This window comes from Tamandua tetradactyla, chromosome 7 (assembly GCF_023851605.1).
Source record: "Tamandua tetradactyla isolate mTamTet1 chromosome 7, mTamTet1.pri, whole genome shotgun sequence".
Classification (NCBI taxonomy): domain Eukaryota; kingdom Metazoa; phylum Chordata; class Mammalia; order Pilosa; family Myrmecophagidae; genus Tamandua; species Tamandua tetradactyla.
In genome coordinates this window covers 104,338,076-104,359,059 of record NC_135333.1, presented here as the reverse complement: position 1 = coordinate 104,359,059, position 20,984 = coordinate 104,338,076, and the positions used below count along the sequence as shown (strand labels likewise).

The 20,984-nt window shown below is 37.4% G+C and overlaps 1 protein-coding gene across 5 annotated transcripts in view; it reads left to right on the top strand.

Annotated features, from left to right (window-relative positions):
- Nucleotides 1-20,984, top strand: part of NELL2 (neural EGFL like 2) — a 531,530-nt gene that overhangs the window by 324,584 nt on the left and 185,962 nt on the right. For all 5 annotated transcript variants that reach the window (XM_077170643.1, XM_077170642.1, XM_077170644.1 and 2 more), the window contains one exon: nt 4,012-4,137. In XM_077170643.1, coding sequence (XP_077026758.1) covers nt 4,012-4,137 — 126 coding nt within the window. The remainder of the gene's footprint in view (nt 1-4,011; nt 4,138-20,984) is intronic.

Below are 20,984 nucleotides of genomic sequence, written 5' to 3'. Positions count from 1 at the left end.
GGCAGTGGGAGACAGAGTCGCGGTTACAAGTAGTGAGACTAACATATACAAAGGCATGTAAGTATGAAAGATCATGGCCTATTCAAGGAAAGAGCAAATGGGTCAGCGTGACCAGAACACTAAGAGATGAAGAGGGAGTGAGCTCATAGGATATAAAGCTAGAAAAGTAAGGATCAAACTAGGAAGGGCTTTGAATACTAGGATAAGAAGCTTGGAATTTATTATGTTGACTATGGGGGCAAATGGAAAGTTGAGCCTCTCTAGACCTCAGTTTTGCCATCTGTAAAATAGTTACCTTAGATGATTTCTATGAATCCTATAGCTCTAAAATTTATGTTCCTAGGATTATGCTAATTACTTCTTTGGAGGCCATCAGTGTTGGGGACATAGTTGGGGTTGTATGAATAGTTTGACCTCTGTAACATGACCCTTGATATCGGTACTATCTTGTGTTTTAAGAAAACAAAACTTCTAAAAGGAAAATACCTTATCTGGTCCAGTATTACATGTTGATAGTATATCTATAAAATACTTTATGTTCTGCACAGAGAGTTGCTATAAAATGGGAACAGTTTTATTTTATTGTCAGTATTCACATTCTTCACAGTTAATACCAGGTCCTCTCATGGCTTAGAATTTGTAGGTCTTTATCCTCAAAACCTGATGTGTGAATTATTATGGCAGATCTTCAATATTGTATCTTATTTTACTGTTTTATAACTTCTCATCTATGCAAGTCTCTACATTGTAATTTCATTCCTGTTGAGATACTTACTGGGCTAGCTATATTTCTAGTTCTGTCTTTAATAAACTATATGTTATTGGCTTCATATCTTTAACTGAAATTTATACAGCTGTAAGACAGAATAGAGTCATCTAGCATGTAACGTGGATGAACCTTGAGGACATTATGCTGAGTGAAATTAGCCAGAAACTAAAGGAAAAATACCATGTGGTGTCCTTACATGAGCTAAGATTATTGTGTGAACTTTGAGAATTAAAGCCAAGAACACAGGTTATTAGGAAATAGAAAGAGGATAGAGATTGGGCATTTGGTGCTGAAGTAATACAGAATGTGCAACAGGACTGATTGTAAAAATTCAGAAATAGATAGCACAATACTATCTGATAGCACAGTAATATAAGCATACAGAATGAAGCTAAATGTGAGTATGATTGAGGGAGAAAGGCTGGGGCACATATGACACCAGAACAAAAGATAGAGGATAAAGACTGAGATGGTGTAACTTAGGAATGCATAGAGTGGACAAGGATGATGACTAAAATGTTTTAGCTTGGGAGAGAACAAATGAATGAACATTGCAAGGTGTTGAAAATGGGATGATATACAGGAAAAAATACAATCAATACAAGATAGGGCCTATAGTCAACAGAAGCATTGTAATATGCTTCCACTGAATATAACAAAGGTATTATGCCAAAACTAAACGTCAGCAAGCAAGCGATATGAAGCAGGGATCTGGATTCTTTGCAGAAGAAAAAGAAATATCTTTATATAGATTATGGTGGTGAAGGCATGGCTATTTACTTAGGTTGGATTGTATGATGTGTGAATAAAACTGTTTAATGATGAACAGAAAGAAACAAGTGCTAAAAAATTGTGGAGAAAAAGAGGTACCTACTCATTGGTGGCAGGGAAGCTAAAAGGCACAGCCCCTCTGGAGGGCAAGTGTAGTGGTTCCACAGGAGGCTAGAGGTGGGGTTGCCACATAACTGGAGGAACTGAGAGTGGGGACACAATGGACATTTGCACACTGGTGTTTATGGCCTGGTGTTTATGGTGGCAGTGCTTGCAATTCTCAATGGATGGAGGTGGCCTCAGGGTACAATGACTGAGAAATGGAAGAGGGAAACTGTGGTGTATACATACAATGGACTGCTCAGTGGCTACAGGAAAGAATGAAGTTGTGAGACATGCAACTAGGTGAATGAACCTTAAGGAAAGTATGTTGAATGAAATGTCAGAAACAAAAAGACAAATATTATCGTGCCCCACTTATATGGACTAACTATAATATACAAACTCGGAGAATTGAAGTCAAAAGCATAGGTTATCAGGTTGGGTCCTATTATAAGGGTTCCTAAGATTGTAAGCTCCTATAGCAGTCACATGTATTAAGGAGTTGTAATTGTTATTTCTAAATTCTGAGATACTGGGCTATTTGTGTATAACTTGGTCATTCCCTGAAACTTCTGGTACTTATTTGATACCTGGGACTCAGAGTTAGAGCACTGAAGCTGTGAAAGTCAGCATTATCCCATACAACAACTGTTTAAAAAGTTGAAAAACTGATCAGACTTGGACTAGAAATTGACTGAAGCTGATCTGGATAGAAATAAAGTAAATCAGAATACAGTGTAAAGTATGATATGGCCCATATTTTAAAACTCCAACTCCTGTGAGAGACCAAAGGGAGATTTGGTGCAAACTTTATATTTTGGGTAGCACATTATCCAATTTAATTTGTATGGTTGAACACCATAATTTCATGGAATCTTTAATAGGGCATGAGATCCTGTGGTTTGTACAGGTTAGTGTGATGCCTTGATATATCCCAGAGTAATTTGGGCAGAAAATAAAAAAGGATTTGTAAATTCCCCTTAGAGGACTAGGGAAAAAGGAGAAAATATTCAACTTCCCCATCTGGGGATTCATGATATTCTTGCAAGAAGTGGGGACAACCAATTCAATAGGCTGAACCCTTGATCTTGGGGTTTGACCCTATGAAACATATTCCTGCATAGGAGAAGCTAAGCCTACTTATAATTATACCTTAGAGTCACCCCCAGTAAACCTCTTTTGTTGCTTAGATGTAGCCCCTCTCTCTATAGTAACTTGTCAGGTAAACTCACTGCCCTCCCCCCTACACAGGACATGACTCACAAGGGTGTGACTCTTCCTGGTAATCTGGGACTGGAGTCCTGGGATGAACCGGGACCTGGCATCATGGAATTAAGAAAGCCTTCTTCATCAAAAGAGAAAAGAGAGAAATGAGACAAGATAAAGTTTCGGTGGCTGAGAGATTTCAAACAGAGTTGAGAGGTTATCCTGGAGGGTATTCTTATGCATTATATAGGTATCCTTTTTAAATTTATGGTCTATTGGCAGCTAGAGGGAAGTACCTGAAACTGTTGAAGTGTATTTCAGTAGCCTTGACTCTTGAAGATTAATGTATAACAGTGTAGCTTTTACAATGTGACCATGTGATTGTGAAAACCTTGATACTCCTTTTATCCAGGGTATGGGCAGATAAGTAAAAGAATAAGGAAAAATAAATAAATAAATAATAGGAGAGGATAAAGAGTAAAAAAAAAAAAAGGTGGATTGAAATATAGTGGCCAATGAGAGGGAGGGTTAAGGGGTCTGGAATGTATAAGCTTTTTCTTTGTATTTCTTTTCTGGAGTGATACAGATGTTCTGAAAATAATCATGGTGATGAATACACAACTATGTGATGATATTGTGAGCTGTTTTTTGTATACTATAGATGAACTGTATATACAGATGTGTGAAGATTTTTCAGTAAAAATATTTTTTAAGAAAAAGTCTGCTATATATTGAATGCTTTATTTACTTCATGCAGCGTCTCTCCAAGTGTAATGAATAGCTGGTTTGAATAAAAAAATAACATATCATAGACTTAGCATAGACTTAGATTGAAGCTTCCAAGATATTAAGGCAGCTCAATCTGTAATTTCTGATTAATTTTTTGAAACACAAGTAGATGAATGCACTGAGAAATTCAGGATATTTGGAATGATGCAAGTTGAAATAGACCTCTTTGAAACTCTAGCAAGAGCTGGTTGAAAAAGCTCACGTGATTTCTGTCATTTAAACCTCAAATACTAATCTTGAAGGAGGTATTTTGAATGCTTTTTTAAAATGCTATCCAATTAGTCACTATTCCTGTCTCCCCATCAAAGAAATTTATAGAAAAACTCTGGAATATTGGCCGCTATTGACCTGTTGGCCCTGCTTTTTCTTCCTAGATGTTGATGAGTGTGCGGAGGGGCACCATTACTGCCGTGAGAATACGATGTGTGTCAACACACCTGGCTCCTTCATGTGCATCTGCAAGACCGGATACATCAGAATTGATGATTATTCTTGTACAGGTAAATGGTGGCTCTTTATGAAATAAAATATTTCTATACCTTGTTTACTTTTAAAGGTTTTTTTTCAGTTCTAATTATTTTCTGATTGATATTCCAAAAGGATCCCCTTATAACAAAACAAATCATAAGCAAAAGCATATCTTCTTGATTTGGTAGATAATATTGAACCTGTTCTAAGGAAAGGAATGCCTCCTTGCTCTGGATGAGTTTTATACTCCTTGCTTGGAAAGTAAAGAAAAACTAAAGAACCAAATCAATATTATACCAGATTTATACTTAAACAGTATTTATACTTAGAACTTGTATGAATTACTATGGCAAATCTGAGAAACAACCACTGAGTGATATGTTTTTTTTATATTACAGTAGATTTTTGAATGGAGGAATAATGACATAAATGTTGTGATAAGTGCTGTGTTTTTAGAAGTAAATTCTAGAGGTGCTTGAAAATGGGAATATTAAGAAGAACGGAGTTTGTTACACGTCTGAGAAATGTAGTTAAGCCATTTATAATGAAGAAGTGCCACTTATATTTGCATTATGAAATACCACTGCCTTTCATACTATCCAGAGCCCAGTTTCAGGGAGGTTTTGAGTGTTAGTAATTTCCAAAGTAACTATAAAAGCAAGTTGGTTCTGGGATATTCGTATTTTATAGGTTCCTACCTGTAGTTCATGAAAGACAATGGTACTAGAAGGGTAACTTGAAGGTTATCGGATTTAAGGCAATGCATGTTTAAAATGGACGTTCCTTTGGATTTCTAGTTTTATTAAATAAGAGGAATATAAAAATAACATATTTTAGAAACAAATGTAGAATCATAGAACTAGAGAGCACCTGAAATGTTATTCCTATCATATTTTCCTCTACCTCCAACATCATGATTTTTATCAAATGGATATATAAACAAAACCAGGAAAAGATACTCAATAACAATCCCCAGTAAAGATGTGAGTCTATAATAAAGGTATTATTTTATGCCTGTGTATTAATGTGCCCATTTCTAGGTCTTATAAGTGACCACACTGTATATAAGTGGTAGCATGTTTATTAAATACCTCACTAAATTCGAACTTGGTATTTTTATGGAAGCAAAATGATGGAAATCAGATATAATGAGAAGTGAGTTCCCAATCAATAAGGAGTAACCAAAAATATCCTGAAGTTAATGTCTTTTCCAATGCCTATGAATTTACAATGCCTGCTTTTGTTTTGTGTTGTTGTTTTTTTCCCTTTGGTCAGTTCGTTCTGAACATTTCCACATCATGGGAACAACTGTGCAATTCTTCTGTAGGCAAAATTTAATGACAGCAAGTGGCAGAGTGTCCGGAAGAAGAACTACAGAATCATTTTCTCTTTTTCCTTCACTCAGAGATGTTTTTCAACATAAATAAAGGAATATAAAAGAACAAGCCTTAGTAAATAAATGGAGAACAAAAATACATAGTTTACTGTAATTTTAGTATTATCAGTAAGCCTGAAGTCCAGTTTTGAACAGTTAACAAAATATAACCTACAATAAAACTACTGCCTCTCAGAGAATGCTATTTCAAGATGTGCTTGTTAAAAGTGAGTGGAGGGCGGCCCATGGTGACTCAGTGGCAGAGTTCTCTCCTGCCATGCCAGAGACCCAGGTTCGATTCCTGGTGCCTGCTTATGCAAAAAAAAAAAAAAAAAAGAGTGGAGCAATTTTTGGAGGAGTCTACTAATTCTTTGGCACCAGAGACCTAAAAAAACTTGTACATTTTTATGTTTTCTAGGGATACTTTTTTTTTCTTATATCCTTAAATGTGTCAGAGATTTTAGGTTAAGAATATATGACAGACAATTTAGTCGAGTGTTGAATGGGGAGTGTTTCTTCAGGGCAGGGTATTTTCAGGATATTCGCTTCTATTCTGAGTCTGTCTGTTGGATGTCAATTCAAGAACTGGTTTAGTTTTCATTCATTCTAGTGAATCTTCTCCTTTGGCTTTACATCTCCCAGTACGTTTTCCTTCCAAATAAAATCCTACAAATTACTACTTAGGGAGAATATTCCCTTAGGATTCCAAAGTATCTAATAGAAATGAAATATCCCTTTGTAGGAATATCAAGCAAAGCCAAAGTCATTCTAAGAAAAGCTATTCAGGCCATGGTTTTTATGCTTAAGGAACTAGAGCCAAGAATTTGGCTGATGCTGGAATGTATTTCCTTAAGGAAGGATGAGTGTTTCCAATTAATACCACTATTTCTATGCTTTCACTTAAAGAATAGAGACTTTTTTGTTCTTTACTTTCCCAACTATTAAGACTAGGTCTGCAAATTTGTGTGTTTGCATCTGTACACAGATGTTGGGTTTTCTACGGCATATGAGTGGATTTTATTTTGCAGTCCAGAGTCAAGGGATCATCGTCAAGTTGTCTTTCCATGTTAAGCTGTGTAAGTTTGGCACATATTCGGAGTAGTTGAAAAGGACGTAAGTGTCTAAAATTCCCCCCAATTTGATGTTTTCTGTTTAAAAAGGATTGCTTTGTCAGAAGGGTCTAAAAAATGACTTCTTTAATGTGGGCTTCCCTTGTGACTGAAAGTATCTAGGGTGTACCATGTCAAGAGCTCCTGCCAGATCAGAGCAGGACTGTATTTCTCTGTATTTTCTATAAATTCTAGTAATGGACACCCCTACACTTGCAGTAGAAGGCCTTCCAGAATAAATGTTAGGATGCTGCTGCAGAGCTATTCCCTGATGTTTGTGGCTGAGCTCTTGGAGATCAGAATTTCTTTTGCTTCTGTACCCATCGCTGATCCCTATGACGAGCAGTGCTGCCACAGCACACGTGCACTGATAATCCCAACACTGTACCCAGCAGACACTCAGGGTTGCTAACTCCATCTGAAATATAAACATAGACATCCTAATTTAAAGAAGAATCCAAGAGCAACACACGTTACTATATAGTCAAGAATTTTGATTAAAGAAAAACCCTGTAGCTCTGGCATTGATATTATATATGCTACAGAGTAATTACCTTAGGTAGTTGGAATTGCACATTTTTTCTTTCAGTTTCAGATTATTTGAGTATGTTTTCCCCGTGAGCTTACAATTTTTGAGATGGAAGAATTTTTAAAGATAATTTAGCCCCAAACCATTCCTTTTCATAAGTGAGGAAACAGAGATGAATTGCCATACCCCAGGTCACACCGTTAGTGAGAGCCTCTTTACCATTAGTTCTTATGCTATTTACCCTCTGTCTAATTTGCAGCCATATCAAAGTAAGTTAAAAGAAATGATTCATACACTATATAGAAATGCATTATTCAATTTATGATGTTCAGTAATTAAACAGCCTTTCATATAGATTATTTCAGTTCATTAGCTTTCAACTCTGAGAGGAATTTTTTCCCTACGGATCTTATAATAATAATCTTAAATCAGCATTAAGCGGAAGAAATGTGAATCACCATTATCTGGGCCTCTGACTCTACCACACACATTTGTATCAATGACTTAGTTGTGACATTTGCACAAATGATGCAGCAGTTTATACTCTTCTAAACTCATTAAAATAATTTTCCTTTGAGTGAGGATGTTATTTTGTTTCCTAATTAATTTTCATTATTTCTCTCCTTCTCATATCCTTTTCTATACTCAGAGGCAAGCCTGCGTACCTATAAGAAAAAGGAAGAAGAAAAGAAAGAAGGAGAGAGGGAGGGAGAAAGGAAGGAAGGAAAAGAATGATGGAGGGGGAAAGTGAGGTAGGGAGGGAGGGAAACAAAAAGGAAAGGATAAGAAAAGAAAGAAAAAGATAAGAAAGAAAAGGATTGTGTTCACGTGAGCTGAGATGTTGGCAGCCCACTTGTTATCCCTGATTGTAAAAGCAGTTCAATATTTTTGCATAACAGCATTTCTAGGACTTTCTTGGATCGCTCAAATAAGTAGCAATTAAATTGGGCAAATCTTCTTCAGTCGTATTAAGCATCTCTTCTTGGAACTGATTTTTTATAGTGGACAAGGTAAAAAATACCCCTAGAAACTAAGATGGAATCAAGAATGCTCAATTTTGGAATTCTTAAAGAATCAAGTCCTTTTGAGTGAAGAGGCAGTCATTTCAAATGGTTGAACCTAAACTGATTGTTACAGTAAAAGGAACTTCTGATTCTTTCTCTATGCTGATGAGCTTGTTAAAGGGATTTACAGTGGCCTTACCTCACTAACAGTCTTGGCCAGTTTAGAGAGTAAGTCAATTCTTTAGGCAGTGGTTCTCAGATGGGGGCAAAACAACCCCCTTCCCAGAGGTTTTTGACAATTTCTGGATACATTTTTGCATGCACTAACTAGAAGGATATGCTACTGACATCTGATGAGGAGAGGCCAGGAATGCTGCTAAACCTCCTGCAATGTACAGGACAAAGAATTATATCGCCCCAAATGTCAGGAGTACCAAGGTTAAGAAACCCTGATTTAGAGGTACCCATGAAAAATTGTAAAAATACACAGTTTCTTTTTAACTTGTCTTCTTCTTCCTTTAGGCCCCTTGTAGTGACACCTTCTCTCACTTCTTTTGGTATCCATTTTCCTTTCATTGTCCTTTGGCCAAAAAGATGACTTCCTTCTCACTAAGACCCACTCTTCCTCAAGTTCTCCATCCTTTCTCCTATCAAAAACCTTTCTTAGCTTAACCTAGGGAAATGAGTCTCCAAGGTAAAATTTCAGGTCTCAGCAGAGGAGGAAGGTCGAATTCCTTAGGGGCCTTCACATTACACTATCCTGATGCCTGCTCAGTATTTCTGCTGATACTACTTTTATTATTTGAGTGTTTCTGGACGGAGGCTGTGGATTCTTTTACCTGTGTGCTCAAATGACCAATTCCTGAGACACTGGGGTTTTAAAGAGAGAAGACGTTTATTTTTCTAGGCAAAAAGCAGGACATCAGATGGCCTATTGGTCCCAAAATCTGTATCCCTGAACTGCAGTAGTTCTGATAGTTTTATAGCATTAAAAGATGGGCAGGTTTTAGGATAATGAATACAGTGGTCCCAGATGTGAATTAATTATTGAACATGTGTACATTTATTGCATACTTAGTCACCTAATTATATAAGAAAATGGTAGCCTTAAGATGATGATGGGTATGATTTTTAGTATTATAATGAGGTGTTTATAGATTAAAGTCTAAGCTATAGCGCATATCAGGTGGGCCCATTTTTTGTTAGATCCGACTTCAGTTATCAAGTTAACTTTGGACTTGGGGTGGGTTAGTTCTGGGCTAACCAAGACTATTCATTAATAAACTTTAGAGGCTATCTTTAGTGATCACAAGACTCTAAATTTGAAAAAGAAGATTAATGGGTGCAAGTGAAGGTTAGTTACAGGGGTTTTACAATCACAAGGGCACAAGAGAAAAGACTATGCAATCATTATCCTAGATCAAGGCAGCTGGACCACAACTCAATGATTTCAGGCATTTCCCTCTGTCTATTCTAGTATACCTGAAAGCAAAAAGGACTATCTATATAACAATGCAGTATTCATATCGTCTTTAAATCCAAAATCTCAGGCAGATGAGGCCCTTCTGACGCTGGCTTTTGACCATGTCACACAGCACAGGGCGTTGTCCACACATGTGTAAAGCACACAGGACCTTGACTAGTTGCTTCATTTTTGTTGTTAAACAAAGAGCCTTCTCTGGTGTTCCCCAAGGAGTTTTCACTTCTGAAAGTACTTAGCTTTTTATAGTTATTGAATATTCCTAGTGCTTACATTTTATGATTTTATTGTTGTGGCCACTTCTTTTCCCTAATATGGTCAATACCAATTTGTTTTTTAATTGTCACTAGCATAGTGTTTGTCAGGCTTGCTTTACTTAGTAATTACGGAGAAATGGTCATGAATTCTGTAATGAGAGTAAGTTTTCTTCACTTTTCTTTGTAGTGTTGGTTTCCTAGCATTTAAGAGTCTTGGCTGCTACTGTCATGCTTAAAAGTTTGCAGAGAACTATGTACTGCTGGGCAACTGAAGCAATCATTTTATGGCAGTTGTAACCCATGCATGCTCTTTCCTCACATAGCTGCCTCCTTTGTGTTTCTTTAAAGTTCCTTATCAAATAATACCATAATAGATAATTTGCTTAGAGTGTTTAAAGGCCGCAATTGCCTTATCTCTTTATATCCTGCCTTCTTCCAAAAATCATTTAAATTGAAATTGGTCATATATTGTGTGGGTGGACACTGACTAATTATCAGTTATTTAAAATGAGCTTTCTGTGGATTTATCAAAATCATAAGCATGGAGCAAGACAAATAATTCAATGGGGGGAGGGAGTCAAGGGAGTCAAGGGAGTTGGGTGGGTGGATGAGAGAGAGAGATTGAGAAAACTGAGGCTGGTGGCAGAGAGGATGGGGGGCCACAGGAAACACAGAACAGAGAGAATAGGATGTGAAAAATAGGCATACCAACTTTAACAGAATTTCTAGATAAACAATGTTACTTTCATTGGAAAATACTTTGTGCACTTTATCTTTACTAAAATGCCTAGCATAGAAGGTATGTTGACTAAATGCTAATTGCTGTTATTTTTTTAATTGTTGTTGTTATTAGATAAGTTATCCTCTTGAAGAAATGTCTTATTTCTCTATGACGCTTTCAACTTGGCACTTTTCTCTAGTTACTTTCAACTGAGTCATTAATTTTCATAAAATGCATAGTTTTGTTAGAGCAAGCATGGACTCAGTGCGTTGTTGTTTGTTCAACTTACTTTTTGTGTACCCATGAACAAGGGCTTATAAAAAGAATGAGAAACCTTGTTGTAACTGAATATCTGTTTCTAGAAGACATAAAAACTCCTTCAACAGGAGCATTTGTTGGACTTTCAAGGGGGGGGGGTGTTCCTATAGTTTTTGTGATGAATGAGCCTTAGATCTGATACCCGGGGCTAGATGGATGTATCTTGGAAACTGCTGTGGATACTAATCTGCCCAGAGGAAAATAACTGACCCTTAAAGAATCAGTGAGTGTGGTCTGTTCTCAAGCAGGGCAGAGTTTATGAGCCTGGCTGCTTATATGTAGATTTCTTTTCTAAAGAATCACAATCAGATGATCAAACAATTCCACCATCTGGCCACTGGTTGCCATGGCTATTGGAAAGACTTCTGCATTTTTATGAACAAGCTCCAAACTTTTTCAGTATTACAAAATATAATAAAATTGTGGTGTTTGTCAACCTTTTGTAAAACATGAAAATCAATTATTAGGTTTTAAAATTTAAAATATTAACTTTGTAATTAAAAGATGCACCATTCATTTCCTGAAGTTCCCTACATATTATTACACTGTGTAGTTATTATTGAGTAATTTGAAAAAATAAATATGACCCCCCAAAAAAATTAAAAGCAAATTAAAATACCAAGCCCAGAACTCAAAGAATTATTAATGTAAAGCTCTTTTTAAACAAACACAATAAAGGAAGCATCGCCAGAAGATTAGAATTCTAAAATTCTTATTTTAGAATTTTCTAGAACAATATTAGAAAACTTACAGAGAACAGAAGTGAGATGTGCCTACATAATGACTGAGGAGACCAAGGCAATGTACTTATCTCTTTTTCTGAAACACATATATACACACATACAATTAACAGTCAGCTCAAAATGGAAAAGGCAAAATGGGAGCTGGCACTGGCTTTTTAAAGATGAACAGCTTGGAAAGGAGTCTCTACTCATCATATTTGTCAGTGAGTGGAGGAAGCATACCCGACTTCAATTTAAGCCTCCTAGCTTGTAAGAGCCCATGTACAGCACCTTTCTGCACAGCTGTCGCATCCATGTGCAACCTTGGCCCGGCCATGGTTTCGAGTACCCAATGACAAGTTTCTATGCAAACCTGCTTCTGTGAATCTTACCCATACCCTGAGAGGATGGGAGATGTCTCATTAGCAAACCTCACCTGATTTGTCTTAGACAGTAAACCCTAATTCACCTTCATTTCAAATGGATATATTATTTGAGTTATATTTTGAGATATTTTTATTTGAAAAGCATAGAGTTGAAAACTCACATTGAGGAATAAAAAGATTGTACATGCCAGGAGTGTCATAATAGTGGTGTCTTAGCAACAGACACCTTTGGAGGACAGGATTATTGAAGTGTCAATTCAACAAATGCCTTTCATTTCCATTCTTGATTGTTGGCTTTGACATGTTAGCTGGAATGAAAGTTTGACCTTCTGTATGGCTCCACACTGTTTGAGTGCCCTATGAAACACAGTTCATCTGGTCTGCTGCTGATTTAATCTTGCAATGAGTGTGTAACTTCCTGGTGACATTCCCTCATCTTGATGCTCCTTTTCACCCCAGCTCTATCTGCCTCTGCATTATCACATCCAGATAATGAGTTTTGGGCTCTGAGGGTGTTTCTTCTTCCAAATCAGTTTTGTCTCTTGTATGCTTTTTTCTGCGGTGAGGCAGAGCCACATTAACTCTTTGGATAGTGCTTTTGCTGTCTGTGATCATGATTGCTACTTTCTTCATATAACTTTTGATGCTAAATAAAAGGTTTCCTTTTATCAAAAGGAATGGCATTACATTGGTTATCAACTGCTATATAACAAATTACCCCCAAATTTAGCAGCTTACAATAATACACATTTATCATCTCACAGCATCTGTAGATCCAGAATCTGGGCATGGTTTAGCAGGTCCTCTGCTTTTGGGTCTTTCACAAGGCTGAAGTCAAGATGTCCAAAGCTGTGGCAGGATTCATTTCCAAACTCTTCTGTGTGGTTGTTGGCAGGATTCAGTTCTTCACGGATTGTTGGACCAAGGGCCACAGTTCTTCATTGTTTTTGTCCTCAATTCCTTGCTACACAGCCCTCTCCAATGTGGCTGCGTGTTTCATCAAAGCCTATATGAGAGAGAGAGAATTTTCTGGCAGGATGGAAGTCACCATCTTTTGTAAACTAATCACAGAAGTGGCATCCTGTTACCTGTGCTGTGGCCTGTTCTTGAGAAGCAAGTCACTAGGTGCCGCCCACACCCTGGGGGATGGAATTACACAAGGGCATGAATGCCAGGAAGTGGAGATTATCAAGGGCCATCATAGAGGTTACCTACTGCAGATATTAAATACTATGTGTGGCCAACCAAACCATTTCTACAAGTAGCAATAACAGCACCAAGTAGAGTAAAAGTAAAAAGAGTAATAAAAATGTATTATGTAAGAACTGTATGTGGGTGAGTGTGAAAAATTCATGAGATGTTACAGATCTCTTTCACTTTTCTTCACTCCAGAGCTTTGCTATGGGTGCATAGTACAGTTTGTGTTCCCATTTAACGAATGGAGATGTGTAATTGCATCATTACAGTGCAATGTGATATATTATGTAATAGATAAATGTGTAGAGAAGCACAGGTTCTGGTTCTGTGGGGAACCCAGAAGAGGCCATGGCCAATCTGGCTTAAGCCTGGGTATGGGCACCATCACTGACTGAGTTTAAATTGAAATTTTCAAGAATGAATAGACATTTCAGGAGAGGAAGAAGTTAGAACATTTCAAGAAGAAGGAACATAGGTATGAAAGCATAGAGCGTGAGTTGTTGTAAAATAGCTGGTTTTGTATGAATGGATCTGTAAGAAATAAGGCCAGAATGTCTTGTCAGAAATGCTAAGGCATATTTTTAAATCTCTGAAACATTTTAGTCTGGGCACATTCTGATTAAGGTGTACACATCAAAAGTGTCCGTGCTTTATTTTGTTTTTATCTTGCTTTAGTTATTTGCTGAAAAATTATTAAATTGATGATACTTGTAGCAATCAAAGTAGACTTAGAATGAGGTGTCATGATATTTCATTTCCAAGAAGACAAAAGTTTTGTTGGTATTCTTGGAATTTCTTGAAAGTAAGTTTTCAGTGTGACCAAATGAAAACTAATTTTGGAATTTTCTAGAACAATATCTAGTTCTCTAGGCACCATTTATTGAAGAAACTGTTCTGTCCCAGGTGAGTTGGCTTGACTGCATCAAAGATCAAAGATCAATTGTCCATAGATGAAAGGGTCTATATCTGAACACTCTATTTGATTCCATTGTCTGTATATCTATCTTTATGCCAGTGACAGCTATTTTGACCATTGTAGCTTCATAATACACCTTAAAGTCAGGTAGCGTGAGACTTCCAACTTCATTTTTCTTTCTCAGGATACTTTTAGCTATTCGGGGCACAGTGCCCTTCCAGATAAATTTGGTTATTGGTTTTTCTATTTCTGAAAAGTAAGTTTTTGAGATTTTAATTTGTATTGCATTGAATCTGTAAATCAATTCAGGTAGAATTGACGTCTTAACTATATGTTGTCTTCCAATCTATGAACACAGTATGCCCTTCCATTGATTTATGTCTTTTGTGATTTCTTTTAACAATTTCTTGTAGTTTTCTTTGTATAGGTCTTTTGTCTTTTTAGTTAAATCTATTCCTAAATATTTTATTCTTTTGGTTACAATTGTAAATGGATTTTTTTTCTTGATTTTCCCCTCAGATTGTTCATTGCTAGTGTATGGAAACATTACAGATTTTTGAGTGTTGATCTCATAACCTTCCACTTTGCTTTACTCACTTATTAGCTCTAGTAGTTTGACTGTGGATTTTGGGGGGGTTTGACACATAGTATCATATCATCTGCAAACAGTGAGAGTTTTACTTCTTCCTTTCCAATTCTGATGTCTTGTATTTGTTTTTCTTGTCTAATTGCTCTGGCTAGAACTTCCAACACTATGTTGAAAAACAATGGTGATAGTGGACATCCTTATCTAGTTCCTGATCTTAGGGGGAAAGTTTTCAGTTTTTCCCCATTGAGGATGATGTTAGCTGTGGGTTTTTCATATATTCCCTTTATCATATTGAGAAAGTTCCCTTCTATTCCTATCCTTTGAAGTGTTTTCAACAAGAGAGGATGTTGAATTTTGTCAAATGCCTTTTCTGCATCAATTGAGATGATCATGTGGTTTTTCTGCTTTGTTTTGTAGATATGGTGTATTACATTAATTGATTTTCTTATGTTGAAGCATCTTTGCATACCTGGGATGAATCCCACTTGGTTATGGTGTATAATTCTTTTAATGTGCTGCTGGATTCAATTTGCAAGAATTTGGTTGAGGATTTTTGCATCTATATTCATTAGAGAGATTGGTCTGTAGTTTTCTTTTCTTGTAATATCTTTGTCTGACTTTGGTATGAGGGTGATGTTGGTTTCGTGGAAAGAGTTAGGTAGCTTTCCCTCCTCTTCAATTTTTTTGAAGAGTTTGAGCAGGATTGGTACTGCCTTGTGAGACCTATGTTGAATTTCTGAGCTACAGAACTGTATTGTCTTATTTTAAGCCAGCAAGTTTGTGATAATATACTATTATTAGCTAACTGTTGAATTATCCAAAACTATACTTCAAAATTATTACTTCCCATCCCAAAGTACTCATCTCAATTGCTTCTCTTTTCTAACTATTGGCTAGAACCAGTAATTTTGAAGTAAGTTGTCCAGTGTTTCTGGGAACACATTAAAGAAGTTGAGGTAATTCGATTCATATTTGTGCCAAAATCTTTAATCCTAACAAGTGAGTTTCTTTTTTAAATAGTTTACTATAAAAGTTAGGGGTGCTTATTATTTTTAAAACATTTTCCTGGTTTGCATTGGTCAGTGCAAAAATTCACACACATACACACGCAAACAGGCATAATCATGCAATAATAGGTAGCTAGGCTTATATTTATTCAAAACTTAGTGTTTGAAATGATGACACAGTTCATTTCTCATGTTCAAGTCCTAACTGCCAATCCTATAATTGTGATCTAATTTGTTAATAGAGGACTCAAAGATGTTACTAGTCAAGACGGGATCAAATTGGATTATGGTCAAACCAAAGCCGATATAACTGGTATCCTTATAGGAAAGGGAGAAGTGGCACGGACAAAAGACAGAGGGAAGAATGCCACGTGCTGACTGAGGTAGAGAGGGCCATAGATTGTCAGAAAACCACACGACACTGGAAGAGGCAAGGAAGGATTCTCCTTTACAGATTTAAGAGAAAGCATGGACCTAACGAAACCTTGATTTTGGACTTCTAGCCTCTAGAACTCTGAGTCAAATTTCTGTTGTTTTAAGCCATCCAGTTTTGGGTATTTTCTTACAGCAGCCTTAGAAACTAAGACCACCTCTTTTTTAAAAGTTTCTTAATCGAGTGGCATGAAGGATGTTGTCAGACAATTCTAAAAAGCAACATTAAAAATGCATTTGAGAAAAAAGGACATGCTGGCCAAGATGGCGGCTTAGTAAGGTACGTGTGTCTTAGTTCCTCCTCCAAAGCAACTACTAGGTGAACTGAAACAGTGCAGAACAGCTCCCGGGGATACGGCAGGGAATGGACACACAGCGTACCCCAGTCTGGACTTGCTAGTCTGACTGCGAGACTCGGCTGCGGTGAGATCCCCGAGTGGAGCGTGATTTCCCGAGCAGTGGCAGCTGTGGCGGCCGGAGCTCCTCCCTCCCTCCTTCCCGGGCCGGCTGAGAGTCTCGGAGAGGAAAGTTTCCCAAGCCGAGGTGGCCAGCACCCCTCTTTTGCGGGCGGCTTCCTGGTCCGGCTACGAGTCTCGGATCAGAGGGCTACCCAAGCTGAGGTGGCCCTCCCCTGTGGGCGGCTTCCTGGTCTGGTGGGGAATTCCCCAGGCCGCGGCGGCCGGTGACCGACGCCCCTCCCCCATGGGCGACTTCCTGGTCCGGTGGCGAATTCCCCAGGCCCAGTGCGGCCGGCGACCAGCCACAGGGTCACCTCAAGCCGCGGCGGCTGACGCCCCCACCACGCGTGGCCCCCCGAACCAACGGAGAGAATTGGATCGGAAATCCCCAGGCCGCGGAGATCGGTGACCAGGGGGATCCCTTCCAAACACGTGAGACAAACCTGTGCCACGAGCGCCACCTACTGGGCAGGATAAGAAAAACAGAACCCAGAGATTTCACAGAAAAACCTTACAACCTTGTTGGGTCCGACACCCAGGGAAATCTGACTAAATACCCAGACGCCAGCAGCAGAAGATAATGGTCCACACTCAGAAGATTGAGAATATGGCCCAGTCAAAGGAATAAACCAATAGTTCAAATGAGATACAAGAGCTGAGACAACTAATGTTGAATATACGAACAGAAATGGAAAACCTCTTCAAAAATGAAATTGATAAATTGAGGGAGGACATGAAGAACACATGGACTGAACATAAAGAAGAAATAGAAAAACTGAAAAAACAAATCACAGAACTTATGGAAGTGAAGGATAAAGTAGAAAAGATGGAAAAAACAATGGATACCTACAATGATAGATTCAAAGAGACAGAAGATAGAATTAGTGATTTGGAGGATGGAACATCTGAATTCCAAAAAGAAACAGAAGCTATCGGGAAAAGAATGGAAAAATTTGAACAGGGTATCAGGGAACTCAAGGACAATATGAACCGCACAAATATACGTGTTGTGGGTGTCCCAGAAGGAGAAGAGAAGGGAAAAGGAGGAGAAAAACTAATGGAAGAAATTATCACTGAAAATTTCCCAACTCTTATGAAAGACCTAAAATTACAGATCCAAGAAGTGCAGCGCACCCCAAAGAGATTAGACCCAAATAGGCGTTCTCCAAGACACTTACTAGTTAGAATGTCAGAGGTCAAAGAGAAAGAGAGGATCTTGAAAGCAGCAAGAGAAAAACAATCCATCACATACAAGGGAAACCCAATAAGACTATGTGTAGATTTCTCAGCAGAAACCATGGAAGCTAGAAGACAGTGGGATGATATATTTAAATTACTAAAAGAGAAAAACTGCCAACCAAGACTCCTATATCCAGCAAAAATATCCTTCAAAAATGAGGGAGAAATTAAAACATTCTCAGACAAAAAGTCACTGAGAGAATTTGTGACCAAGAGACCAGCTCTGCAAGAAATACTAAAGGGAGCACTAGAGTCAGATACAAAAAGACAGAAGAGAGAGGTATGGAGAAGAGTGTAGAAAGAAGGAAAGTCAGATATGATATATATAATACAAAAGGCAAAATGTTAGAGGAAAATATTATCCAAACAGTAATAACACTAAATGTTAATGGGCTGAATTCCCCAATCAAAAGACATAGAATGGCAGAATGGATTAAAAAACAGGATCCTTCTATATGCTGTCTACAGGAAACACATCATAGACCCAAAGATAAACATAGGTTGAAAGTGAAAGGTTGGGAAAAGATATCTCATGCAAATAACAACCAGAAAACAGCAGGAGTGGCTATACTAATATCCAACAAATTAGACTTCAAATGTAAAACAATTAAAAGAGACAAAGAAGGACACTATATACTAATAAAAGGAACAATTAAACAAGAAGACATAACAATCATAAATATTTATGCACTAAACCAGAATGCCCCAAAATACGTGAGGAATACACTGCAAACACTGTAAAGGGAAATAGACTCATATACCATAATAGTTGGAGACTTCAATTCCCCACTCTCATCAATGGACAGAACATCTAGACAGAGGATCAATAAAGAAATAGAGAATCTGAATATTACTATAAATGAGCTAGACTTAACAGACATTTATAGGACACTACATCCCACAACAGCAGGATACACCTTTTTCTCAAGTGCTCATGGATCATTCTCAAAGATAGACCATATGCTGGGTCACAAAGCAAGTCTTAACAAATTTAAAAAGATTGAAATCATACACAACACTTTCTCGGATCATGAAGGAATGAAGTTGGAAATAAATAATAGGCGGAGTGCCAGAAAATTCACAAACGTGGAGGCTCAACAACACACTCCTAAACAACAAGTGGGTCAAAGAAGAAATTGCTAGAGAAATTAGCAAATACCTCAAGGCGAATGAAAATGAAAACACAACATATCAAAACTTATGGGACGCAGCAAAGGCAGTGCTAAGAGGGAAATTTATTGCCCTAAATGCCTATATCAGAAAAGAAGAAAAGGCAAAAATGCAGGAATTAACTGTCCACTTGGAAGAACTGGAGAAAGAACAGCAAACTAATCCCAAAGCAAGCAAAAGGAAAGAAATAACAAAGATTAGAGCAGAAATAAATGAAATTGAAAACATGAAAACAATAGAGAAAATCAATAAGACCAGAAGTTGGTTCTATGAGAAAATCAATAAGATTGATGGGCCCTTATCAAGATTGACAAAAAGAAGAAGAGAGAGGATGCAAATAAATAAGATCAGAAATGGAAGAGGAGACATAACTACTGACCTCACAGAAATAAAGGAGGTAATAACAGGATACTATGAACAACTTTACGCTAATAACTACAACAATTTACAGGAAATGGACGGGTTCCTGGAAAGACATGAACAACCAACTTTGACTCAAGAAGACATAGATGACCTCAACAAACCAATCACAAGTAAAGAAATTGAATTAGTCATTCAAAAGCTTCCTAAAAAGAAAAGTCCAGGACCAGACGGCTTCACATCTGAATTCTATCAAACATTCCAGAAAGAGTTAGTACCAACTCTCCTCAAACTCTTCAAAAAAATCGAAGCGGAGGGAAAACTACCTAATTCATTCTATGAAGCCAACATCACCCTCATACCAAAACCAGGCAAAGATATTACAAAAAAAGAAAACTACAGGCCAATCTCTCTAATGAATACAGATGCAAAAATTCTCAATAAAATTCTAGCAAATCGTATCCAACAACACATTAAAAGAATTATACATCATGACCAAGTAGGATTCATCCCAGGTATGCAAGGATGGTTCAACATAAGAAAATCAATTAATGTAATACACCATATCAACAAATCAAAGCAGAAAAATCACATGATCATCTCAATTGATGCAGAGAAGGCATTTGACAAGATTCAACATCCTTTCCTGTTGAAAACACTTCAAAGGATAGGAATACAAGGGAACTTCCTTAAAATGATAGAGGGAATATATGAAAAACCCACAGCTAATATCATCCTCAATGGGGAAAAATTGAAAACTTTCCCCCTAAGATCAGGAACAAGACAAGGATGTCCACTATCACCACTATTATTCAACATTGTGTTGGAGGTTCTAGCCAGAGCAATTAGACAAGAAAAAGAAATACAAGGCATCAAAATTGGAAAGGAAGAAGTAAAACTATCACTGTTTGCAGACGATATGATACTATACGTCGAAAACCCGGAAAAATCCACAACAAAACTACTAGAGCTAATAAATGAGTACAGTAAAGTAACAGGTTACAAGATCAACATTCAAAATCTGTAGCATTTCTATACACTAGCAATGAACAAGCGGAGGGGGAAATCAAGAAACGAATCCCATTTACAATTGCAACTAAAAGAATAAAATACCTAGGAATAAATTTAACTAAAGAGACAAAAAACCTATATAAAGAAAACTACAAAAAACTGCTAAAAGAAATCACAGAAGACCTAAATAGATGGAAGGGCATACTGTGTTCATGGATTGGAAGACTAAATATAGTTAGGGTGTCAATCCTACCTAAATTGATTTACAGATTCAATGCAATACCAATCAAAATCCCAACAACTTATTTTTCAGAAATAGAAAAACCAATAAGCAAATTTATCTGGAAGGGCAGGGTGCCCCGAATTGCTAAAAACATCTTGAGGAAAAAAAACGAAGCTGGAGGTCTCGCGCTGCCTGACTTTAAGGCATATTATGAAGCCACAGTGGTCAAAACAGCATGGTATTGGCATAAAGATAGATATATCGACCAATGGAATCGAATAGAGTGCTCAGATATAGACCCTCTCATCTATGGACATTTGATCTTTGATAAGGCGGTCAAGCCAACTCACCTGGGACAGAACAGTCTCTTCAATAA